Source organism: Maniola hyperantus, chromosome 4 (assembly GCF_902806685.2).
Source record: "Maniola hyperantus chromosome 4, iAphHyp1.2, whole genome shotgun sequence".
In the NCBI taxonomy this organism is placed as follows: Eukaryota; Metazoa; Arthropoda; class Insecta; order Lepidoptera; family Nymphalidae; genus Maniola; species Maniola hyperantus.
The window spans coordinates 4,817,678-4,844,044 of record NC_048539.1 but is presented as its reverse complement, the minus strand read 5'-3'; the positions used below and the strand labels follow the sequence as shown (position 1 = coordinate 4,844,044).

General features: G+C 37.6%; 3 protein-coding genes and 1 non-coding gene across 5 annotated transcripts in view; 2 read left to right on the top strand and 2 right to left on the bottom strand.

The window, feature by feature from the left end:
- Positions 1–9: 9 nt before the first annotated feature.
- On the bottom strand, positions 10–8,190 carry LOC117997255 (growth hormone-regulated TBC protein 1-A). The gene is made up of 6 exons (XM_034985501.2): positions 7,995–8,190; positions 7,707–7,891; positions 6,591–6,857; positions 6,016–6,198; positions 4,332–4,585; positions 10–3,589 (listed from the first exon to the last, which is right to left on the bottom strand). The coding sequence occupies exons 1-6, from the start codon at positions 8,012–8,014 to the stop codon at positions 3,485–3,487; spliced, it is 1,014 nt and encodes a 337-aa protein (XP_034841392.1). The 5' UTR covers positions 8,015–8,190; the 3' UTR covers positions 10–3,484.
- Positions 8,191–8,559: 369 nt separating this feature from the next.
- Positions 8,560–23,348, top strand: Sec5 (secretory 5). The gene is made up of 17 exons (XM_034985482.2): positions 8,560–8,846; positions 9,785–9,937; positions 10,335–10,527; positions 10,925–11,036; positions 12,306–12,465; positions 12,914–13,128; positions 13,655–13,770; positions 14,572–14,708; positions 15,574–15,758; positions 17,434–17,601; positions 17,909–18,061; positions 18,459–18,653; positions 19,525–19,697; positions 20,132–20,363; positions 21,900–22,084; positions 22,403–22,462; positions 22,913–23,348. Exons 1-17 carry the CDS (start codon positions 8,738–8,740, stop codon positions 22,995–22,997), a joined length of 2,631 nt encoding a protein of 876 aa, XP_034841373.1. The 5' UTR covers positions 8,560–8,737; the 3' UTR covers positions 22,998–23,348.
- LOC117982010 (U4 spliceosomal RNA) lies at positions 21,335–21,473 on the top strand. Its single transcript, XR_004673443.1, has one exon. It is a non-coding gene; the product is annotated as a U4 spliceosomal RNA (small nuclear RNA).
- LOC117981979 (probable multidrug resistance-associated protein lethal(2)03659) overlaps positions 23,343–26,367 on the bottom strand; it is a 17,902-nt gene continuing 14,877 nt past the window's right edge. The window contains exons 25-29 of one of the 2 annotated variants that reach the window (XM_034968252.2): positions 26,081–26,236; positions 25,716–25,836; positions 24,851–25,089; positions 23,869–24,009; positions 23,343–23,424 (exon numbers count right to left, since the gene is read on the bottom strand). In XM_034968252.2, coding sequence (XP_034824143.1) covers positions 23,395–23,424; positions 23,869–24,009; positions 24,851–25,089; positions 25,716–25,836; positions 26,081–26,236 — 687 coding nt within the window. In that variant the 3' untranslated portion in view covers positions 23,343–23,394. Of the gene's footprint in view, positions 23,425–23,458; positions 24,010–24,850; positions 25,090–25,715; positions 25,837–26,080; positions 26,237–26,367 lie in introns of those variants that run through there. The other variant, XM_069509758.1, reaches the window with a different exon arrangement.

Sequence of the window (26,367 nt, the reverse complement as noted above, 5' to 3'; positions counted from 1 at the left end):
TTCTATTACAAAGAGCTCATCAAACATGTATTATTAACACACTAACACACATTAATGGAATCTTCAGCAAATAGCAATAACTAAGCTAAGCATAAAAAACACATCAAGATAATATATTATCATAAAAACTTTTAAGAATTACAAAATTGACTGAAGCACACTTTACATACAATATTTTGTAGGTAATGCAAAAATGCTATCATAAAAATATATAATGATTCTTCAATCTTGTTTAATAAGGTAAATAATACTAAAAATCTGATTTATTTCATCTAATTTAGATCAATATTGCAAGACAATACATAAATATTTATGAATCATTCTTCTATTATACCTAACAAGAACTATACATTTTGTATAAATAGTAAAAGCTGGAAACATGGTTACGCAGTTATCCTAACAATACAAGAAATATCACTTGTCAACATTAAACAGAATTTCTTTCAGAGGTCCTAAATTATTCCCATAGCAGAAAAAAAAAACCATCATATTTGGCCACAAAGTTTTATTTTATTTATATATAAAAAATTGGATTATTAAAAAGTTGTTCGATTTTTGATAGAAATTCATGTTTTGGCAGTTTTTGTACCTGCTTTTGATGATATAAAACTACTTTAATGACGAATTTCCTAACTTCTAATTTTGATTAATAGACAAGTACTTAAATCACAACTACTACAAGTCACCAAATATTTGCTTTTATTTTTTATTGTCTTTACAACATAGAACATAACTTATACTAAGCTTTGACATTATACTTAGGCGTTTCTCTAAAGATTCTGTGATTTGTTTACTATTGAAGCAAGCTAAGGAAAAGCAGATAACAGTTGAATTTACATTTAATAGTTAATAAAAAAATAACTTTTACTTCTTTGATCATTTAAGTGATTATATTCATGAATATTACTCTCACTCATTTGTTTGTGTATATTATGTAAATTAAATAAATACTTAAACCTATTAACTAATAACTAAAAAAAAATTTACAGTTTCATATATCAATTTGATATAATATTAATTAGTAGCCATGTTACACAACAGGGCAGGTGAATATTTTTGAGTTTCTCTTTCAATACATATAATATACTGGAGATAACTTGAAAATAAAAATAAGGAAGAAAACATACTTTTAAACATGGCGCAACCCAATAAAGCGCCTACTCAAATTACATCACAAACGTGCAAACATTGGGGCCAATTCCCTTGTACAGAATCTTTAAACTTAACTAAATTAACAGGTCTAAATCTAGTGCTATCCTTTTCTCCAGGCAAAATTATGAAAGGGATAGCAATAGATTTAGACGTGCCATTTTAGTTTAGTTTAGAGATTGTGTACAACGGAATTAGCCACACTGTCTCATTGCCAATTTGTACTTACTATGATTTGACTTAGCTCGACATGTGTCGTTTTTACAGGCTTGCATACTTGCATTGCATGTTAAATATATTTTTTCACTTTATAATAATCAAACAAAAGATAAAATCATAGTTTTAAATGTTGAAAAGAAAGAAGTTAGCATTGCACCCCATCTTTTAAGATATAATTTAAATAATATAATTATTTTTTATTACAACAGATGCAAATATAAGAATTTTTGAACTTGTATTGTTTGAAGCTTATAAAATAATAATAATACTTAATAAAACCTTAAGTGATATGTGCAATAAAAAATATCACTTAAAATAATTGTTCACATAAAACCCATTGTCATATTGTGTACCTAAAATAAGATAAAAATTAATAAAATCGATTACTGTTTTTGGAGACTAGTCAGAGTTTGAAGTGTATTTATGTAAAAAAAATCTTCATGTTTTAATCTCAACCTTTAATACAAGCTTCCCATTAGTACATTATGACATGTGACTTAAGCAGACCATTACTTCTCAAGTCATGCAAGAGTATCATCTATTATTTTATAGCTCATGTAACATAAACCTGCATAACCTTATCCATGACTTAAGTAGGTCATTTTTAAAATATAAAAATGGACTACTTTCGTCGGGGACAAACGCACTCTTACCATCTCAATTGTTACTTAAGTTTAGTTAAAACGAGACAGAGCTAGATCTCTCACATAAATTTGTCTCGTTTTAACTGAATGTTAAGTAACAATATTTATATGAATTGCTATTACTAGTAAAGAAAAACCCAAACTATTTTAAAACTTATGCTGAGTTGGGTGAGGTGAGATCTCGTAGAGCTCAGAGAAGGAACAAACTAGTTGTGCCTTCTAAAAGACTACAGATGTTTGAAAAGAGTACACACTATATGGCAATAACTGTGTACAATAAACTTCCTGACAACTACAAAAACACTACTATAAATAATTTCAAGAGGAAAACTCATGAGCTGCTTATAAATAAATGTTATTACAACATCTCGGAATTTTTGATTGATGAGCTCAAATAATTTGTCTAAAATAATATCTAAATAATGTAAATCTGATGACTTAGATTAGATGACTGAAATAAATTATGGTCTTTGTAGTGCAATAGTTAGGTATCCCCTCTGTATGACATGTAAAAATTTAAATGACTGTTATTATTTCTATTTTTTTTTTTTCTCTTGTTTCTGTATGACTTAATTAATTTACTTTCTGAATATTATATAATTTTAAAGATTTTGTAATTTATATGTACTGAGTAAGTATATTTTAATTGTTTAAAACGCATAAAACTCCAAAAAATTTGAGATGCATGCCCGGGTACGAACCCCTGAACTCCCGCATACGAGACCCACTATAGGGTACCACCGATTATATATATATGTACTTACATGTTTTTAAAAATTTAACTGTAATGTAATACTTAAATATTCATACACCAATATTCTAAGGTAGAATGCATAAGGCTCGCCAACTAATTTTATAACCATGTTATGTCACCTGCATTCTTATGAATAAATTTATTATTTATTAACAATTAGCGACTGAGTGCGGATGTATGTGCTAAAAAACTTTTTGAAATATAAAATCTAAATTAAATACTTATTGTTCATGTTTTAATGACACATTTGAAAATATTTTTGGATACATATCACAATAATAAATATGTATAGTATACAAAGGTGTTTCTTATTTATACTACCATTTAAATTGATTCTACACACGTCGCGCGTCGTCTTTCATAGAGTTGTTTAACATGTTCAAATAATATATTTACTTAACTGAGATAGATACATTAAACATACACTGCTGTGGTATGGACCCAAAATTATTACTAAAATGTAAAAATCAGGGTTGGCCTTAAACATGTTTTATTAATGAAAAACTTCTATAAACATATTTTGAACCAAAAATGTTTTGTTTTATCTTAAAAAACTGTTTTTGTCCAACCCTGCTAAATACGGATCATTTTATTCAATTTGTGCTTGGAAGATTGTTAAAGTATCTTTTTTGTATGTTAACAAAAATTTATTAATAGTCATTTGGTAAATCTTTTGAAAAGATGAGATCAAAAGTTCCTTTGGATTGAATTACTGGGCTCACCGTGGCTCCTTCCGCAGTTGCTCCCGGCGCTGCTTCGCGAAACGAGCTCTAAGCTTCAGGATTGTGGAGTTGGACAAAGTTCCAGGTACTTTAAATATTGACTGGAAACAAAATTACAAGATTATTTTAGACTCAGAAAATCGCAATTAAAAGAAGGCTTCGGCCGAATGATAAACGCAGACGGTAAAGGGGCACCAGAATATGAAGCCGGCCCAAGTAGCCATTAAATGAAAGCTGATTTTGTGACATTTATTATAGTTGTCATAAATTACAATAAGTCTGCTGGCCGATTGCGGAAACTCTGCATCAAACATTATTACAATTTCAATTTGTTGTGCTTAGCTGAATTTATGGTATTCTTGTTGCAACAATGCCTTGTGGCCAATAGTGCGCGAGCGTCAAACAATCAGAGGTGATTGTGATCGTGACATTGTAGCTGTCATTCTACCGTAATCGAGCAGCAGCTTGATTAACCGTATTGGTATACAGATTGTAATAATGATGATCGATGCAGGTTTTACGAAATCTGCATCTGGTAGCTAGACCCTGGAGCAAAAGGACAGCTACATTGTAACGATCGCAATCACCTCTATGGCTGCATTGTTGCAACGAGAATGCCATAAATTCAGCCAATCATAACAAATGCGATTGTGATAAATCATTATTGACTAGTTGATGCCCGCGACTTCGTCTGCGTGGATTTGGTTTTTTAAAAATCCCCTAGGAACTCTTTCATTTTCCGGCATAAAAGTAGCCTATGTCACTCTCCAGGACTGTGGGTGTAGCAACAGACTTTAAATATCGTATATTAAAATATATTAAAAATATGCGACTAAAAAGTACCTGCATAAACTCATGACAATGCAATGCACTTGCATTTTTCACGATAGCCTTAAAACATTCTGCCAGAGAAGTGAAATCATTACATGCTAGTATAGATGCCCGGTTATTCTTGATCAATGTCAAACAGACTCTGAATAGTATCTTGGAGCCCTCGTAGAAAAGGCAGTCCCATATTCTCAATACTGTCTCTATGGGTAGCACTTCAGCAAAGAGGCAGACAAACCATTTTGTAGTTATTACAGCCCAAGGCAGACCTACAAAAGAAGATAAGCATTTTTTTATTATGATACAAGTTCAGCCCTTATTGCCTGCAATCTCAACTGGTGGTAAGTGACTGCGTTTAAGATGGTAACTTAGAAGGGGTGTGGAGTATGAGGCCTAATTCGTTTCTACGCGACATCGTACTGGAATGTTTGGCCACAGTTGAAGCCTTCCACCAGGCAACACAATAATCTAATGTTCCTCAGTCAAAGATAAAAATGTCAAAGGTACAAACGACATTTTTAAAAGAAATTTTAAAAGCATGCTAATTCCACTTAATTTAACTTTTTATTTAGCCATCGATTTCGATGATGCCCCCTATCCGTGCCCCTATGCAGTAACATTTCTTTTGCGCCGGGCCTGGGTTTTTCCCCATACATTTTGAGCACTATCCAAATGGTGGCATGGTCTCTAATCGTTAATTAGGCAATCTCCATAATACCGATACATTAATATTTTAATTACCTATTATTGTAAAGCCACTATCAACAAAATATATTTTTATAAAATTTATCTACAATGATAGGGAGATAATTACCGACCAGATTTACATTCATGTCAACTAATTGCGTGATTTTTGACTAGTTACGCGCTGAAGATTCACGGATTGCAATTTTTTATGAAGAAACGTAACACGGACGAGACCCGGATGACTCGGGCACGGCAGTCTGATGTGACCACCGGCACGGTCTAGCATAAATCATCCCTTATTCAGCCTTTAAGGGCGGAAATTCCAAATATCGGATTGAGGAAAATATCTTCTATAGTCAAAATGTTACAAAATTCATAATAGTATATTTTACAAAATTTTTTTTTCATGTACCAAAATAGTAGTTAGTAGTCTTAGTGGACTTAATTAAATTGTTAAAACAACCTTGATTTTTGATATGGATTAGTCTGCATACTACACACTAACTTTTTATCATGAGTAAAATATTTTAGCCTCACAGGAAAGCAGAATTTCAAGGAAACAATTTGTCACATACATAATAATATGAACTTTAATTTTAGCCTTTGATAAATAAAATCATAAGATAAGCGTAAAACGTATCTGTGAAAATATCCTGCAATGAAAGTGTGTCATAGTTATAATGAACAAAAAATAAGTTGAACAGCTATTTGCAGTGTAAACTATAGTATTTTGCGACCTAATAATAATGGTACCTTCAATGTTATAACATATGTTGTGTATGTACATATTAAAATTACTAGCTGATGCCCGCGACTTCGTCTGCGTGGATTTAGGTTTTAAAAATCCTAAGGGAACTCTTGACTTTCCAGGATAAAAGTAGCCTATATGTCACTCTCCAGGTCTTTAACTATGCAAAAAAATCACGTCAGTCCGTTGCTCCGTTGCGACGTGATTGAAGGACAAACTTTTGCATTTATAATATGGGTAGTGATTGTTTTAAAACATACATACCTAAGTTAATTACATGTTGATGTACATCAGGTGCCTTGGATTTGACTAGTTCAGACAACACCTCTATGTCTACAATGAGACCATCCATGGTCTTCGTATAGTAGTCTGGGAGTATTTTTTCTACCAAAACTTTGAGAAGCCAAAATGATGTTTCTTCACTCTTCGTGGATAGCAAAAGTAAACCTAAAAAATTAAAATGTTTAAGCAACTTAAGTTTTATGACCACACTAGCTTATGTTCGCGACTTCGTCCGCGTGGACTACATAGATGTCAAACCCCTATTTAACCCACTTAGGGATGGAATTTGTATAGTGATATAATATAAAAATGAATCACCAAATGTGTTGGTCATCGCAAATCTCGACTGCTGAACCGATTTAGCTGATTTTTTTTTAATAATATTCCTTGAAGTACGAGGATGGTTCTTACGGAGAGAAAATTTTAATTCAACCTCCCCTTCAGTTTTCTAAACTCCACCCGAGCGAAGCCAGGGCGGTTCAGCTAGTTGACAATATAAATAAAAGATAATATTTCTTTCATTAAGAGAAAAGAAAAATAATTGTTACAATACAAACCTGCAATATAGTTCAAGCCTTGACAATAACCAACAGCTTTGTTGTTATGAGCATAAGCTATTAGCACATTAAACAGGTGCGCCTGATGATTAGCTTCTTTGGAAAAGTAGATATTGTCAGGGAAAGTGCGAGGTAGGTCAGTTTTAACTAGATCAACTAGCTCCTTTTCAAAGGGACTGTCGAGGATCTTCTGATATAGGTCAGGGAATTGGTCTTTCATCTTGTCTGCTTGCGATATTGCCATCCATACAGATGGCCGATGTTCACCTAAAAAAAAGTAATTGTCAGTAAGCAATAATTCCTTATCATTTATCAAAGATATAAAACTCCATATTTAAAAAGTGAAGAAAAATGCTTATGCTTTTGTGTGGGACATGCATGCGTGAAGTGGCATACCTATATAGATACTAGTGCAGTGTTTAACCATCCTTTGGATAAAACATCTATGGGCATGATTCAAACATGACAGCCCATTACAAGTATATAGAAGTTGTGGTTATGTATATTAGTCTTTGGGCAAGAACAATTTGCCATCAAATCCATTAAAACACTTTCTGACCAACAGAGTTCTTCTTCTTCTCTCTCTGTGCTGGTTTCCACATTTAAACGTTTCCATCGACCAACAGAGTTGTTCACATATGGAATAAATTGCCTAAGGATGTGGTTATGTCAAGTTCTGTTAATCAGTTCAAGAATAGATTGGACAAACATTTGGAAAACTCGAAGCACTTCTGATATAGACAAATCAGCAAAAGCTGCTTAGTCTTATTATAATAATAATACTAAGTGTAGTACGGTATGCGGCCGAAAGTAATGTACATCAGCCTAAGACTTAAGTAGAGTACTAAGACTCAAACGGGTTCTTGGATATGTTACAAAGAGCTTTCGATTCTAAAATGAATGATAGACTTTACGGCAAGTGGATGCCAACAATAAAAATAAATCTTGTTTAAATTAGAAAAGATAGACAAAACTATGATGGTTTGGAGTTTAGAAGGAAGCTTAAATATGCACCAAGGAGCAGAAAAATACCATGCTTTTGAAGCCAATCTGAATATCTAGGTCAATGTTTAAATACAGAATAAGCGGTAAAAGTATAAGACTTGTTCCACTTACCGGGGACTCCTTTACGGACATATCTCTTGACAGTGTTGGTGCGTTTAACAGACTTCCCTTCTCCAAGCAGAAGGGACCACTTTTGTGCCCTTGAGGCCAAAACTTTTAGGTACACTGACATAAAGTCTTCATAGCTCTCAAAGTCGAAATTGTCATGTCTTTCGAAACCATATTCGTCGACGGCGCTAAACAAACAGTAGGTATGTAATTAACATCACAAAATTCTATAAAAGACGGAGTAAATAAACATAAACAGCAATTAACACCTAAATGATAATTCACTTTTACCTGAAACTTGAGTGAGCCATTTCAAAACTGTACGATTGGATTTTAGATTAAATCATAATTCAACTTTTATTTCACTTTACCAAACGGTAATAATAAATAGGTAATGTAGATACGCCCCCGAGACGAAACAAGTATTTTTTTATCATTCCTACAGTTCCTACATGACGGATAAAAGTTCAATGACGGGAAAAATGAAAATTGCGGAGAATAATTTAGAATGATTGAAAAAAATTTAATTGTGGTTTTTTAACTGGTTTTACGGCTCTGGGCTCTAACCCTTTTGAGCCTTACAGAACGACAGAAACTAGAAATATTATACCCTGAGATTATACCATGTTATCACTGATTACAAAAAAAAAACAGTGTACTATAGTTTAACACTAGTTTTAAAACGATAGCTTGATAGGCTCAAAAAGAGTAGAATCCAGAACCGTAAAGCCAGCCAAAATAAATTCAAAAAGTCTAGTAGCCAGAACCGTAAAACTAGTTGAAAAAACAAAACAAAAATTATGTACTCTGTGGATGCTGTTCTCTTCATATTGGTCTGTGGTCTGTGGTTCTCTTTATGAATTTGATCCAGGGCCGTAAAAAAACTTAAAAAAAAAAAAAAAAAAAATTATGAATTTGCAAAACTTTATTTTAAATAATTAATTTTACTTGCTTTGTGAATTTTTAAAGTAAATAGTGAATAATTAAAAGTGTGTTCAACTACAGTATATACTTTAATAACAAATTCCGTTATTATGGGCCCTCCCCCCGTTGTTACTGGAATTTCTCCAAAGGAGGGCCCTCCAGGAACGAAAGTGACTATTCGAGGGGAGTTTCTTGGTACTAGTCCCACAGATTTAATTGGTATGTAGCTACAATAATATCCAACTTTCCACAAAACACGCAGTGTGAGAAATTAGTTTAATAAATTTTTTATGATAACACTATCATAAAAAATTTATTAAACTTTTACCTACACTTTAAGGAAATTCTGCCGGTTCCGCAATTTTTGATAAGTATTTAAAATTATTTAGTTAAATTAAAACTAACTCTCTCATATGGTGCTCAGACAAGTCTTGAACTTTTGAGACTCTCAAAAGTCCAAGCTCAAGGTTTTCCAAAGAGCCATGGAACGCAGCATACTGGGAATAAAACTAGCAGATCGCGGAAGGAATTCTGCTATATGTTCCTAAACTCGAGTACCTGACGTTGGTCTTGCACAGCCGCTTTACTTAAATGGGACTGGGCAGGTCATGTGTGCCGTATGCCAGATGACTTATGGGCAAAATCTGCTTCTTTTTGGAGTCGCCAGAATCATCAACGCCAGCAAGGTAGGCCGAGGCGACATTGGAGTGATGAATTAAATAAGTTAACGGTTACGTGGCCTGAAGAGGCATGGAATAGGGATGGTGGAAGAATTCATCCCCTCTTTAAACCCCTTTAGAGTGAAATTTCCCAAAATCCTTTCTTAGTGAGTGCCAATAGCTTGCCCATTGTAACGCATGGGTGACACAAGAGCCCCGAAAAAGTTTTTGGACAGCAAACCAGAGGGCTGTAGAGGCTTAGGAAGACCTAGAGGTTGGTACATAAATGGAGTGGAAAACGACATGAGGGTTTTGGGGGTTCAGAGCTGGAAGGAAGCTGCTTCTGACCGGCCCCAATGGTGGAGTTTGCTAGACCAAGCCAAGGCCCACACAGGGCTGTAGAACTTTGTTGATGATGATGCACTATGTGTTGATATATTAGTCAATCAGTCTTGATAAGTCTTTTATATATATTTTATATGTATTTGTATATTTTAGGTCTAAAGATCTGTGGGTGTGATTGCCTGCTGTCAGGGGAATGGAAGAGCAAGAACAAAATAGTGGCAAGATCCGGCCCTTGCAAGGGGCGAGGTGACATCATTGTCACTACCAAGTCTGGGGGTGAAGGAACTTCCACTGTACAGTTTAGAGGTAAATAACATGCTAACAGAGAGGTAAAATCATTATTTTTATCAAACTTATAAACCTCTACCTTTCCTACATGTGAATTTAGTATCATTCAGCTATTCTCAGAACAAAAAACAAACAGAACGCACTTCGCTCGAACAGAACTCACGAGCCATAGACAAATGGCGCCCAATTTAAACAAAAACTGAATATTCGCATCCCCAAATGTCCCAAATTATGACATTTGGTACATCACTAATATGCATTACAGTTGGCAATTGGTTGACATTTTTTAATGCAATTCTGTCAACTGCCTAAAAGCCACACCCCAAGTGCCCCAACTGCAAACTTGCAGTGCAAAAAAATTCCACACAAATGAAGTCATGTGCATCAGCTGGTTTACAATATAACTCTTTCCCAGGTTACCATGAGTCCATAGGGCCAGTAAAAGAGAGTGCAGTATGGGTGGAAGAAGCAGCTCCTCCATCATTGCCGTGGGGTCGTCGACCCATGTCTCCCACTGCCTACACCCCGCCAGATCCTCTCGGCTTGTCTACTGAGGGAGATGATTGTAAATTTCCTGAGGAAGAGCTGAATGAATTGTTTCCTGATGGGTAAATACTTTTTTATCTTTGCTGGTTATTCTGGGTGGGCATTCTGAGACAACTTCATTGTAGATTCACTTGATGATTCAAATTTTATAAGCACGAGTAAAAATTTTAAAAAAATATTTCTACTTCTTATTTTTTATGGTATATATTCTAATATCATAATATGGTATCATAATATATGTAGAATACAGTCAGATCTGTAAGCTACCTATAGTAAAATTATGATGCTTTTACCTGTTTCAGCGGATTATAGCAAATTAAGCTTTTGGTTCATTGGATGCTTTTAGCAATTTGTATAAAAGGTTAATAGAGTATCTATTGAACAATAATGGCTAGTCTAGACTTAGAATATAGCTATAGTTTTCCTTTTTTTTTAAACAATATTTGAATTTTCTTTTAGCTCTGGGAAGCTATCTGATGAGAATTTCCAACCAGGCTGGTACCTTTTGGAACATCATAGCAACACTTCATTTGAAGATTTGAGAGCCGGGATGGTGTTTTTGCAGAGAAAGGTATTTTGTATATTATGTAATCTATACTTTTTAGGGTTCCGTACCTCAAAAGGAAAAACGGAACCCTTATAGGATCACTTTGTTGTCTGTCTGTCTGTCGGTCTGTCAAGAAACCTACAGGGTACTTCCCGTTGACCTAGAATCATGAAATTTGGCAGGTAGGTGGGTCTTATAGCTGGCTTTAGGGGAAAAATCTGAAAGCCGTGAATTTGTGATCACAAAAAAATTAAATTGTGGTCATTAACTAATAATTAGTATTTTCAATTTTCGAAGTAAGATAACTATATCAAGTGGGGTATCATACGAAAAGGCTTCACTTGTGCTTTCTAAAACAGATTTTTATTCATTTTTTTATAAATCATAGTTTTTGAATTATCGTGCAAAATGTCGAAAAAATACGACTGTACTACGGAACCCTCGGTGCGCGAGCCTGACTTGCACTTGGTCGGTTTTTAGCATTTAAACTATCCTTCTTCTTCTCGAGTCGGGTTGACCATCGCAACTGCGCTCGGATAGCTCGGTCTTAACGGTGGTCATCGTGGTGAAAAGACTAGTCAGCCTACGTATATCTGTTGTTGCTTCCAGGGACGCTAAACTATCCTGAGTGAAATTCACTGTAAATATATAATCTGTATGATTGGCTTAACTCACTTGTTTATGGGAGTATGCCACACTAGTTTCGAATCCATCCAAGCCCCAGAGTCCTTATTCATGGGCCTTTGCAAGCGACGCGGTGACCAGGAGACTGCGAGCCGCGTGGGCTGCGACACGAAAGGCACGCTGTGTGGGACCGACTCTGACAAATATGCAAAAGTGTATGTGTCTGTCTGCTAGCTTTTCACGGCCGGATGGGCCGTGAAAAGTTAAACCGATTTTGAAGTGGTACGGTGATAGGTTATGTCCTGGGAAAGGGCATTACTTTTTATTCAACCCCTACGGCCCCTTAGGGGGTGAAATAGGGGTTTGAAATTTGTGTAGTCTACGCGGACGAAGTCACGAGCATAAGCTAGTCTTATATTAATTATGTGATCAACCTTACACTATTACTAACTGTAATAGTGGGTACATTAATCTTCAAATCCATTAAAACACTTTCTGACCAACAGAGTTGTTCACATATGGAATAAATTGCCTAAGGATGTGGTTATGTCAAGTTCTGTTACAGTTCAAGAATAGATTGGACAAACATTTGGAAAACTCAAAGCACTTCTGATAGAGACGCATCAGCGAAATCTGCTTAGTCTATTAAAAATAAATTAATCATTTTAGGTTGAAGGTCAAAAAGAAGGTCAACTGAGCTTCCTAAAAGCGAATACTGGTGCAGTAATGGATCAGTTGGACCGACTGGTGCTCCTCAAGAACATGTACGAAGAGGATCAGAGAAAAAATGGCAAAGAACCCCTACCCAGCTTACAAGCTGCTATAGAAGGTATGTATTGGAATGGGAACAAACAAATACAAATACAAATCATTTATTGTAGGTAGGTATATAACAAAGTTGTTAATTACAATTGTTTTAGTTTCGTGCTACAATCTGCCATACCATGGCGTGCAAATTTAAAATCATAAAATTATTAATAGGAATCCTTATTATTATTGCAACACCAGCTATAAAAATATACTGTAGTACGGAACCCTCAGTGTGCGAGCCTGACTCGCACTTGGCTGGTTTTTTGTTTATTTTTAACATAATTAATTATTTTATTACTACTGTCCAAAACCCTATTGTTTTATTTTGTTTAAATATTCCTCTGTATTGTGTGGCTGATTTACAACTTGAGCGTGCTTCAAAAAATGGCGGCATGTTTAGAGTTGCTTGTAAGTGTAACTTCTGCCGTATATACGAGAAGGTTACATGCAAACATTTTTGTTTTCAGAATCGATATCTCTCGCGGACTCCTTATTTTCGGAGATCTTATCCCGCAAGGAGAATGCGGATAAGACGCGCGAGGCGCTGTCCCTGCTCACGCGCCACAAGTTCCTCTTCCAACTGCCCGCCACCATCGACAAGAACATACGCAAGAAAGAGTACGACTTGGTTGTCAACGATTACAGCCGAGTGAAGAATCTGTTCGGGAATACTGACGTTAAGGTGAGGTTGACATCACTGTACACATGCCGTCAAATAAAATCCTTGTGCCTGCGCAGAAGGTCGTTTGCAGTGAGTCGCGGCAGTGAAAGGTCTGTAGTTCTGTACCGCCGGGCATTGGTTTGTCAGTCAAGCTCACGCGCGAGGCGCTGTCCCTGCTCACGCGCCACAAGTTCCTGTTCCAACTGCCCGCCTCCATCGACAAGAACATACGCAAGAAAGAGTACGACTTGGTTGTCAACGACTATAGCCGAGTGAAGAACCTGTTTGGGAATACTGACGTTAAGGTGAGGGTAACATACATTTATAATGTACACATGTCGTCAAAAAGGAAGTCGACCGCAAGGAAGAACCGGTTTTATGAATATATCATAGAAATAATTATAATTCCTTATTTAATTTTTTTTAATGACTTGGGCTAAATAACAATTTTGCCACTTCTCCGAGAAACTTTATTGTATCTATTCGTGTAAATAAATTATGTTAATACTTTAGCATTCGTAATAACAATAATGGATTCTTTCGGCAGCTCTTCCAGAAAATCCTTGATGAGATCGACAAAAAAATAGAAGAATTAAAAGAAAATCTCCACACAAGAATGAAAACTATGCCTGTAAATGTCCAAGAACAAACCAAATACATAAGGTATGTGAACTATTTATTTATTTATTTTATAAAAAGAATATTAGCCATGTTAAATGACTAATATTCCCCTTTCCTCTCCGACTAAGCGTCAGGCTTGTGCTAGGAGTAGGTACGACAATAGTGCAACGGGCGGGGTTTGAACCGTCGACCTTTCGGTTTTCAGTCAACTCCTTTACCCGAAAATACCATATTACATGAAAATAATAAATACATTTAAACGTATATGTGTCTTGCCTCTACTCTAAGTCATCATTTTGTTATATAGTGTGCTTAGTATGAGATTTTATATCATAACAACATTGATAGACAGTATTCTAGAATCAAAACACTTCAGCGTTAAAGTAAAATAGTCATTATCTGCCTTGTTTTAAAACTCAAGTTTCATACATCTACAGCCAGCGCCCCAAGCTGAAATGTTGCGAAATTTTAATCAATAGTACTGCATTATAGACTTTAAATCAAGAAACACCAGTCCCATTTTACTCTGAGGTAAAATCTCATACTAACATTTGCAGAGTGAGATAGCATACTACAATGGGTATAAGTTCCGCAAATTGGTAATGCGCGTGGCCGCCATTTTAGTGACGTCAGCACTAGACTGAAGTTTCGAGCTGATGGTATAATATATTTATTTCGGCTGACGTCAAAATGACGTCAGCCGAAATTATTTATTATTATGTTATTATTATTATATTAATTTCGATGTTAATGAGACATGGTTCCAGCGCTATAGTAATTCGCGGGACTGTTGTTCTTGGAATTTTTGAAGTACTAATTATTATAATGTTTAATTTTTTCCAGATTACTGAACAGTTTGAACTGGGAGGGCGATGCAGCGTGGATTGCGATCACGACCCGCAAGGAGTATCTGATGAGTCTGATGAACAAAGTCAAGGACCATTTCAAGCAGAAGGAGGATCAGGAGTCTGGCGAGAAAGGTAGGTTTCCAAAAAAAACAAAGAGTCAAGTGCGCAAGAGTTAAGATAAGGTAGGATCCCGTTACCATGCTAATTGCTGAAAACTGTGACGGGTATTATTTTTAAAGAGGAAAAAAGCCTAGTGGTTAAGACGTCGACCATCTATTCAGACTGCCACCTGGCCATCCGAACTTAGCCAGCGTGGTGGACTATGGCCTAAGCCCTAAACTCTTCTCATTTTGGGAGATCTGTGTTCAGTAGTGAGCCCGCAATGGGTTGATGATGATGTTGATAAATAATAATCGGCCAAGATAATTATGTGCATGCGTGCAAGATATTATAAAACTCCAGATAGGCAAAGCTCATATTATATTCGTATTATAAAAATTTAAGAAAAATTCGTGCGCTTGTGTGTGACATAGATGCGCGAAGCGGTATACACTACATGTGGCGTGGTGTTCACGCACCTTTGGGTAAAAGGACACCTCATCATCATGATCAACCCATCGCCGGCTCACTACGGGTCTCCTCTCACAGTGAGAAGGGTTTTGGCCATTATAGTATACCACGCTTGCCAAGTGCGGATTGGCAGACTTCACACACCTTTGAGAACATTATGGAGAACTCTCAGGCATGCAGGTTTCCTCACGATGTTTTCCTTCACCGTTATAGCAAGTAATATTTTAATTACTTAAAAACGCACATAACTTCGAAAAGTTAGAGGTGCGTGCCCGGGATCGAACCCCCGACCTCCGATTGGAAGGCGGACGTCCTAACCACTAGGCTGCTACAGCAGGCAAAGGACACCTACCATCCGTTATTTATCTCTAGAAGTCGTTGTGTGCATGTCGCTCACAGTCTTAAGAGTAGTTAATCAAAATTGTAGGCAGACGTAAAGCCAAAGAGCCTGAAAGCGAAGGTTCTTGGAGCGCGGTGCGGTCGGCGTGGTGCGCGGCCGCGTGCGGCGCCCTGGCGGCCGAACTGCACGCTCTCTGGCCTTTAGCGAGGCGGTACTTCGCCGGCGAGCTGGCGGGGCAGCCCTCGGACCCAAAGCGGAACGCCGATCTTAAGGTAAACATTAGTTCTGACCAAGATACCCACGTTAAACCATGTCGCACATTGAAAGCGAAGGTTCTTGGTGCGGTCGGCGTGGTGCGCAGTAGTAGTTCTGACCAAGATAAGTTTAAACTATGTCGCACATTGAAAGCGAAGGTTCTTGGTGCGGTCGGCGTGGTGCGCAGTAGTAGTTCTGACCAAGATAAGTTTAAAGTATGTCGCACATTGAAAGCGAGGGTTCTTGGTGCGGTCGGCGTGGTGCGCAGTAGTAGTTCTGACCAAGATAAGTTTAAACTATGTCGTACATTGAAAGCGAAGGTTCTTGGTGCGGTCGGCGTGGTGCGCAGTAGTAGTTCTGACCAAGATAAGTTTAAACTATGTCGCACATTGAAAGCGAAGGTTCTTGGTGCGGTCGGCGTGGTGCGCAGTAGTAGTTCTGACCAAGATAAGTTTAAACTATGTCGCACATTGAAAGCGAAGGTTCTTGGTGCGGTCGGCGTGGTGCGCAGTAGTAGTTCTGACCAAGATAAGTTTAAACTATGTCGCACCAAAGATAATATATTAAACAAGTACAGATCGCTAACTGTCTATTTAAAATTGTAACTAGTTCAAGACTATTACTAGATGGCGTCACTTGGTTCGTATGAAATATGTTTTTTATGGATTTGACGAAATATCATATTTCACTTGTCTGGTTCATCAAATTTATTTATATTTAGTAACAAAATACAAAATTTTCACAACATCACCATCGGAAAAAGCTAATTCTTAATTTTAATTATTGACTCATTGAACTTTACGATATTCATAGCAAGTTCTATCTTTTGCTTTGGATAGCTGAAGTAGTATTACAAAATTCCAGTAGATGGCGTAACAAAATGACTTGTTACTTGAAAATAAAATTATTATTATTATTAAATATACTCACTGGTTGTTTTATTTATGAAATTTACCTATGTACGTGTACACGACAAAAAAGTGCAAAATACGGCTTTTCATCAACAAGATATTATTTTCCTTTGGTAGGGATATCTTGTAAGGTTACAGATAGGTCACAGATTAGAGATTCTCTAATCTGTGGGTGCCAGTATGATTCCATAAATAAATTTAGCATCCCTGATTTATTCGAAAATGATACCAGCATTGGCCTGATCTTGATACCAACAGATGTTGGTAGGTATCAAGATACGATAGGTCACTCCCAAAATCCAAGCCAAGACGTCATGTGCTTCATAAAAAAATTAAAAGTTGAGTTGGCTCTAAATAAAATTGAGTTTCATCAGCTGTTCGATAGATGGCACTAAATAAATTCGATAACTCACATTTTAGCTTGCACAATAACACCATCACACTATAAGGAGTTGACCTACAAGGTACCGGCGACTTAAAGGAGTTTTACGCAAGCTTTAAATGAATGTATGACGTTAGCGATCTTACTTGTATATATTATCTTTGGTCGCACATTGAAAGCGAAGGTTCTTGGTGCGGTCGGCGTGTTGCGCAGTAGTAGTTCTGACCAAGATAAGTTTAAACTATGTCGTACATTGAAAGCGAAGGTTATAAAAATTTGCTAAGCGACTACTGGGAATTCACAGGTAACTTATGGTAAGAAATGCGTTTTCACTTTTGACCAATCTGAAAAGGCGAGAAATTTTCCATGTACCTTATCTTCAATTTATTATCATTGCAGGAGATGATAATAGCGGCCGTGCAGTTGTTCTCGGAGCACATGCGTGCGTGCCTGTTGGCCGGCGGCGTGCCGCCCAGCGCGGACGTGCTGCGGTCGCGCCTGCTCGCCAACCTGCGCAGTCTCAGGGAGGCCTACGAGTCCTTGTTGAAGCTCGACTTGCCTTCACAGGTAAAATCTAAATATTACATGATGCCTGCGACTTCTTCGGTGTGCATTTTGATTTCAAAAAATCCCATGGAAAGTCTTTGATTTTCCGGGACAATAAGTAGCCTATATCCATCCCTGAGATGCAAGATTCTCTGTACCTTTCATTAAAACGATTTTAACGAAACGAACGATTTTACCTTTCGTTAAAAACGATTTTAGCGAAAGGTAAACAGTTTGAAGATTTGTCCTTGAGCTTGTGTAACTTGAAAACAACCAGAAGTCAAAAATCAAGCAAATCTGTAGACACCTTGAATATTTCTATTTTCAGCCATTGAGCATAGTGGAAAAGGTGATATTCGACTACCGCGTGCACGGCATGACGGTGTTCCTGCAGCGCGCGCACAAGCGCGTCAAGGGGCTCGCGGGCAAGGAGACGTGGAAGATACAAGAGTTCAGCGACTACGGAGCCATAACCAATCTTGTGAGTCACTATGAACAATAATACATCGGCTTTACTCATGTCAAAGTTTTGGCGGTGTATACCCAACTAGTTTCGGACGTAAGTAAAGATTTATTTGAAACTTACTAATTTTGTTAGTCAGTATGAATAATACATTTGCTTTACTCACGTCCGGTTTTTGTCAGTGTACACCCGACTAGCTTCGGACGTGAGAAATATTTATTTTTATTTTAATCATTTGTTAATTTTGTTCGAAAGAATTAAGCAGCGGCTTTGCTTACTTCTTACTTTATCGGTGTATACCCGACTAGTTTCTTAGTCACTATAACACGTTGGCGTTGCTCACGTCCGGTTTTGGCGGTGTATACCAGACAACCTGTTAAATTTTATTTTTAATCTTGTTTATACCTTTTTCCAGCCACATCTTTTACAAACGTATCTGAACGACGCGTTGTCCTCAATACACAAATGCGTGTTCGCGAGCGGCAGGCGAGAGACGCCGCTTCTGAGTGAAGGCAGCGAGCCTCTGACCGCACTGCGGAAACACACGCAGCAGATACTGCTGGCTTTCGTGGCCGTGCTCGAGGAGCTCGCCTTGCAGCATGACGACCAGGTATGGTTAGATATATAATTACTTTTAAAAATAGTGGTTTTTTATACTTTAAGACCTGAGTAAGTGACTAAGTGTCTCCTAGAAACAAATAAAAAGCCTTATCCTCAATACGAAAATGCGTGTTCGCGAGCGGCAGGCGAGAGACGCTGCTGCTGAGTGAAGGCAGCGAGCCTCTCACCACACTGCAGAAACACACGCAGCAGATACTGCTGGCTTTCGTGGCCGTGCTCGAGGAGCTCGCCTTGCAGCAAGACGACCAGGTATGGTTACATATACACTTACTTTCAAAAATAGTGGCTTTTTTATACTTTAAGTCCTGAGTAAGTGACTAAGTGTCTCCTAGAAACCCTTATCCTCAATACGAAAAGCGTGTTCGCGAGCGGCAGGCGAGAGACGCCGCTGCTGAATGAAGGCAGCGAGCCTCTTATCGCACTGCGGTAACACACGCAGCAGATACTGCTGGCTTTCGTGGCCATGCTCGAGGAGCTCGCCTTGCAGCATGACGACCAGCTATGGTTAGATATGCAGGGTGTAACCAGAATTCTGGCAAAAACGAAGACAGGTGAAAGTACTGATGATTACTGATAACCATATCAGCTACCATATACCTTAAAAAACGCGAAAAATAAATATAAAAAATCCTATATTTTGTTAAACTTCACGATCACTCCTTCACAAGTCCTTCAATCACGTTGCAACGGAGCCACCTATTGACGTGATTTTTTGCATGGGTATAGTTAAAGGACTCTGAGAGTGACATACTTTTTATCCCGGAAAATCAAAGAGTTCCCACGGGATTATTAAAAACCTAAATCCACGTCTGCGAGTCGTGGGCATCAGCTAGTTTCGTTATTTTTTTTTTTAATTTCAGGATTTTACCAATACGAGTTTGTCAGTGGCGCTGGACCAGCCTCTAGAGGAGCCAAACAGAACGTTGGGCGATGGACGAGTGCGCTCGTCGCAGCAGAGGCTCCTGATCGCGGCCAGTAACGCGCAGTACACACGACGCGTCACTCTGCCATCCGTCTCTACTTCCTTTGAAAAGTATGTTAGAGCGCCTTCACACTAGCGTTTCTCCGTTTCTCCAGCGTAGGCGTTCGCCGCGACTTTGTCCGCCTGGATTTAGGTTTTTAAGTATCTTGTGGGATGTTTGATTTTCGGCGCAAAAAGCAGTCTATGACCATCTTCAGAATGCAAGCTATCTCTGCACCAAGTAGATGTTGGCTGCAACTTCATCCATGTGGATTTAGGTTTTTAAAATTACATGGGAACTTTGATTTTCTGAGACCATCTCGAGATGCAAGCTATCTCTGTAACAAAATTTCGTCAAAATCGGCTAAACGGATGAACCGTTAAAAGCTAGCAGAGAGATATACATTTTCGCATTTATAGTATTAGTATGGATTTTTCAAATCGACAGCGCAAACCGCTGCGCCAGAATCTAAAAAGACTAAAAAAAAAGTTTTTTTAATTTCCAGTTTCGAATTCCCCAAGCCGCTACTAGCTCTGCAAACAACCAAAGAAGCCCTAAGCAACCTCGAGTCGAGCATCGCTGAGACTTACCTAGAGCACAAGGGAGACCCGCTGGTGGGCACCATAGAGCCCAGCATGTACATGGGCAGGCACGAGCTGGACCCAGACGCGATCGTGGACGACGCTCGCCCCTATGTGTACGAGATCATAAACAACCTTATTGCGGTTCACGCTGAGGTAAGTTTATCTTAATAAATCCGGAGGCACAGACCACCACCTATAGACGCCTAATAGCCGGACACCCGCGATCGCCAAGCTTAGGCAGTTGCTTAGCATAAAAGTCGGCCCACGCCCGTTCGGTACGCTTATCCTTATTCCGCACATTGTCTTGATTACGTGACTTGACTCGGTAAAAAAGCATGTCTCTCTCAGTTTTTTTTTTTTTTAATTTATTTATTCATAATAATTTTACAAAGTTTCCTACATATCTATCTCGCCAAACTGGTGGGCCAGTTTGTTGGCGAGGTGGCGCTCTTAATACTAAGTACATAACTTACTACTATATTTCCTTAACGCTATTCATACAACTATATCTATTCTTATGATAAAAACTGTACTACATACTAATTTAAACCTACCTACTTCACTAAAAGATAAACTAACACAATTGAGTATTCTAACAACTTACTAATAAATAACCAAAGAAAACACAAAAATACAAATAAATAATTAAGAAGCATGATAGTCAGTTAGAGAGTCCTGTCCCCCGCCAACATTTTACTCGTTTTAAAATAGGTTAAACTGTTAGGCCGTGAAAAGCTAGAAGACAGACAGACAGACGGACAGACAGATAGACAGACACACTTTCGTATTTATAATATTAGTATAGATGTCACTCAGGAATAATGTTGCTTTCTACTGGTGAAAGAATTTTCAAAATCGGTTCAGTAGTTCCAGAGATTACCCCCTACAAACAAACTTTACCTCCTTATAATTTATTAGTACTAATTCAGGTATAGATAAGCAAATTCTACAACTCGCATGAAAAAATATATTAGGATTTAGGAACTACCAATAGTATCATTTCATTAGTATGAAATGGTTTACTTCATAAATTCTTTGATAGGTGGCGCTAGTGGCGACTTTAATTGCGCTACAATATCGACTGTTTCGGACGGTGATATACGTTGGTATAAAATGTTCAAGTTAACTTTGCGCAGAGGCAATATCGTAACCAATGAGGTTAATCCGAGGTGCGATTATTGCTAGTTGAAAACTTTACCAATACCCCGCCTGGTGGACGTGAAATACCGTCCACTGAGGCACTTTTTGGACGGCTGTAAAGGCCTAATAATATTGTTCTGTAAAATTAGCTCTGAAAGCTTCAATACAAGTTATACAAACTTAATTTAATACACAATATAATATTATGTACTTTGTTGTAATATAAATAAATTAAAGACGCCAAGGTGTCCCCATAAAAAATCCAATGCTCAAGACTGGCGCCTAAAGTCACGAGGTTTGATAAATGAGAGCCAATTTGGCTCTCATTTATCTCATACATTGGTTTGGACTTTGGAGCGCACTACTAAATCCCTCTTAATTTCTCTGTTTTTAAGGATCCGTCAAATCACGAATCGAATGAGTGCGCACGCGTACGTACGTTTTCCATGACGGCCACTTCAAATCGTATTTTCACGATTAATCGAAAATGAATCGATTACGAATGAGTACCACATTTTTTGGTCTTGTACAAGTGTTTCGTCATCGCAGGTGGATAGCATCTGCGGCGCGTCGTGTTCGCGGTACGTGCGCGACATAAGCGAGACGGTGTGCGAGGAGGTGTCCCGCCTGTGGGCCGGCGCGAGGCCCACGTCGCGCGCCGCCGTGTTCCGCGCGAGACTCGAGACCACCCTACTGAGAATGGCTTGTGCTGCGCATCTTACTGTCAAAGCGGAGTGAGTATTCATATAACTTCCCTTAGCACCTATAGTCCGTAAAAATGACTCCTCACGCGCCATTTTAAATCTATGGCTCATGTCGAAAGTGCGGTTCACCTTTATAATAATGACTAAAATCATACTTTTCACATGAAATTTGACACAAAAAGTTAAAATGGCACGTGAGGAGTAAAATTTTACGCGTTATATCTTTTGTTACTATCCAATCCATAGACATGTTACTTTCGTTTTTTTTTTAATTATGTTAATATTTAACTAGGGTAATAATAGGAAATTGGCAACTTAGAACTAACTGCAGTTCTTTTTGTGTTCCAGGGATTATCTCGTGAAAACTATAGAGGCGTTAGAACTACTAGAAACTGAAGAAGAGAAAAAGTGAGTACTTTTATTTACTTTTCCCTGTTGATGAATTAAAATTAATAATTCTATCCTTTTATTACTAGCTTAAAAAGAAACATATAAAATAACAATTTGATAAGAGCAAATATAAAATGAGTACGAATAAAAGAAATAAAACATTTAAATATTATTACAGTAGGCCGAAAGAAATATGTACATGGACCATTAGAAAGAGCGGTTTCGTAGAGCATTGTCTCTGTCGTTGAGACCGACAAAACCTCACGTAGGTATGAGTGACAGAGACAACGCTCTACAATGCCGAAATCTCATTCTAAAGGTCGATTTACAATATTTTTTGCCGGCTATTGTATATACCTACATGTGTAAAAAACGCAGAGATAAATATTTAAAAAAAATATTAGTGGTTATTAGAAGGTTAAAAATATAAAATATATATATAAACTCAAACAAAGGATTTGATTTCAGGCGCATGGATACAATCATTCAGAACTTTAAAAAGCGGATGGAGCTACAACTGTGTAGTCTTAATTGCAATATAGAGACTGTTTGAAATAATTTACTACTTAGACTTTTCTAATCTAAATCTGTTCTAAGAAATTAGAAAGAAAGACTTATTGCATATGACTTTAGAATACAATCACTAAAACTATAAACAAAACATGAAATCTTGTAATTAACGATGTAAATATTCATTACTTATAGGGCTTAATTATTAAAAACCGTATTTATATTTAGGTTTACATCAATATTAACCCGAAAATAGTTAATGTGTTGTGTATCATAACCTAAAATTATTCATATTGTTTAAAATTAAAATATATTTTAAAAGTAATAGGCATCTCATTAAAAATGGCATATTTATAAATAAGTAAGTTATGTAATAAAAGACAAATAATAGATTGTACATTATTACTATTTAATTAAAGAATAAAATATACTATTTTACATTATTCGCCTTGTTTAATTTTATTGTAATTCTGAAACAAATAAATATGTTAATCATTTTAGGCTTATTTCGTAGCTGAACAACATTAGAAATCCATACTAATATTATAAATGCGAAAGTGTATGGCTCACTACAGAGCAAGGGTCTCCTCTCAGAGTAGGGTTTTGACCATAATCTACCACGCTGGCCATGTGCGGATTGGTAGACTTCACACACCTTTGAGAACAATATTTATAGAAAATTCTAAGGCATGCAGGTTTCCTCATGATGTTTTCCTTCACCGTTAAAGCAAGTGATATTTAATTACTTAAAACGCATATAACTCCGAAAAGTTACAAGTGCGTACCCGGGATCGAACCCTTGACCTTCAATTAGAAGGCGGAAGTCCTAACCACTAGGCTATCACAGCTTCTGCCTCCTCCTCCTACCATCCTCTATACAATAAAAATCCTCTATACAATTCTTGTGAATGTACCTCTGCTGCAGCTTTGTGCAACAACTGCGACATGGCGGGGCCGGTCTCTGCGACCATTTTGCGAAAGTATCCCTTCTTGGTCTGCAGCAATATGTGCGGGTGGTCAAACTCCACCAAATTACCCGCGTCCAGCACCAAAATCTGTAAAATATCTGTTAGTCTGGTGGGCGGCTTCCGCCGTGGCTAGCTACGACCCTACCGGCAAAGTCGTGCTGCCAAGCGATTAAGCGTTTCGGTGCGATGCTGAATAGAAACCAAAGTGGTATGAGCTTAATGAATAAAAAAACTGCCACACCCCTTCCAGGTTAGCCCGCTTCCATCATAGACTGCATTATCACTTACCACCAGGGTTTTATTATTCAGATACAAGTTAGCCCTTGACTGCAATCTCACCTGGTGGTAAGTGATGATGCAGTCTAAGATGATAGCGGGCTAACCTGGAAGGGGTATGGCAGTTTTTATTAAACCCATACCCCCTTTGGTTTCTACACGGCATCGTACCGGAACGCTAAATCGCTTGGCGGCACTGCTTTGCCGGTAGGGTGGTAACTAGCCACGGCCGAAGCCTCCCACCAGACAAAAAGGTGAGATTGTAGTCAAGTAATTTGTATCTAAATCATACTAATCTTGTGTTATAAATGTGAAAGTGTCTCTATCTGTCTGTCTGGCAGCTTTTCACTGTCCATGCGAAATAGCCGATTTTGACTTTTAGCACAGAGAAGGGTTATAGGTAAACGATCTTTAGCTTATCACGAGTAGGTTTTGATGGCAATCGGGGTCTCTCTGCACACACGCACGTATGCACGTCACCCGCGCTCGCCCGCATCGGGTTAGCGCGGGGACTGTGCGAGTGTGCGGGGCGTTCCCTCCCTGATTGCAATTTCGACGTGTCGCGTACTAAACATTCATAGATATTGACCGCTTGAAGAGATTTCTAAACTCCACGATCTTGTACCCGCTTGTGTCAATAACATATTCTTACCTTATCAGAATCAATGACCGTATTCAACCTATGAGCCACAGTGAGCACGGTACAGTTCCTGAAGTGTTCCTTAATAGCAGTTTGTATGAGCGCGTCTGTCTGTGCGTCCACGTTGGCCGTGGCTTCGTCTAGTAGGAGTATTTTGTCATTGTTCACGATGGCCCGCGCCAAGCATACCAGCTGGCGTTCGCCCACGCTGAAGTTTGACCCACAGTCTGATACTTGTTTGTATAGAGCCTCTGAAAAATATTCATTTAAACAACTTTGAACTTTTAAAAAAATAGACTAGCGCTTGGCTGCAATCAGATCTGCTGGTAGGTGATGATGTTGCCTTAGATTCACATTCGCTCTTGATTTGAATGTTATACTTATATTAAAAGTGGAGTGGAAAACTAATGTCGAAAGAGCGTTCCATATTCTAGTGGTTCGAAACGAGGAAGCAAATCAATCTGTTCTGTCAATTTAGAAATTGCACGAACAGATTGATTGTGAACGATTTCTAAATTTGTGTATATAATTAGTTTATGTATTCGTGTGTAGCTATTTGATTGTATGTTTATATTGTAACAGTCCACAGTTTCATCACCTTTACTTCACTTAATCCTAAGGTTGCCTGCCAGAGATCGCTGAGGATGCTTTTTGCATTCTAATTCCTTCTTTTTTGTGTCAGTATTCTTTGTTATGTGATGTGGTGTACAAATAAAGAGTGTACTGACAGTTTCTTATTACATTTTTTAAAAGTTTTTGACAAGACAGAATCTGAATTGAAGAAAAAACTCATATTGTTGTCTTTATTGTTGAAAAAATAAAAGGAAGTTTTAAAATGGGCATCCCACAATCTTCATTTTAGAATGAATATTCTCACCAACACTTTCCTCTTCAGAAAGAAGCTCAACTTTGTCAAGAGCTCTGAGCAACAATTCATCTTGGTACTCATCAAAGGGATCTAAATTTTTCCTTAGAGAACCACTAAATAGTACGGGCTCCTGGAAAAGGCAAAAGACTTTTAAACACCTACTTTTTTGAGGCTTTATTGCAAAAGTGATTTATTTTTGTCATTTGTAATTGGTAATTATCATTTAGCTGCCGACATAAAATCTAAATAACTGCAAGAAGCTTTTTGAAGGAACGAACAAAGAGGCAAACTTGATGTTTTAAGGCGTAAAGATGTCCTTTATCTAGAAAATCGTACTTTATTAAATGAATCTATTTTTGTGCTTAGGTACCTACTTGAGGTATTATGGAAATTTTCTGCCGCAGATATCTTAAGCCAATAGATGTGATGTCTACACCGTCAATCGTGATTGTTCCATCCAAATAAGCCAATCTGAATAACGCCTGTATTATTGATGATTTGCCCGCACCCGTTCTTCCAACAATCCCAATCTATAAATATTAATAATGTCTCTCTGTATGTTTGTTCAGGTCAATCTATGAACTTTTGTTTTTCCAGATTTAGCGATGGGCGATTCATTCGAATTATGTGATTGTTGTTATTATTCGATAACAACCGAAGA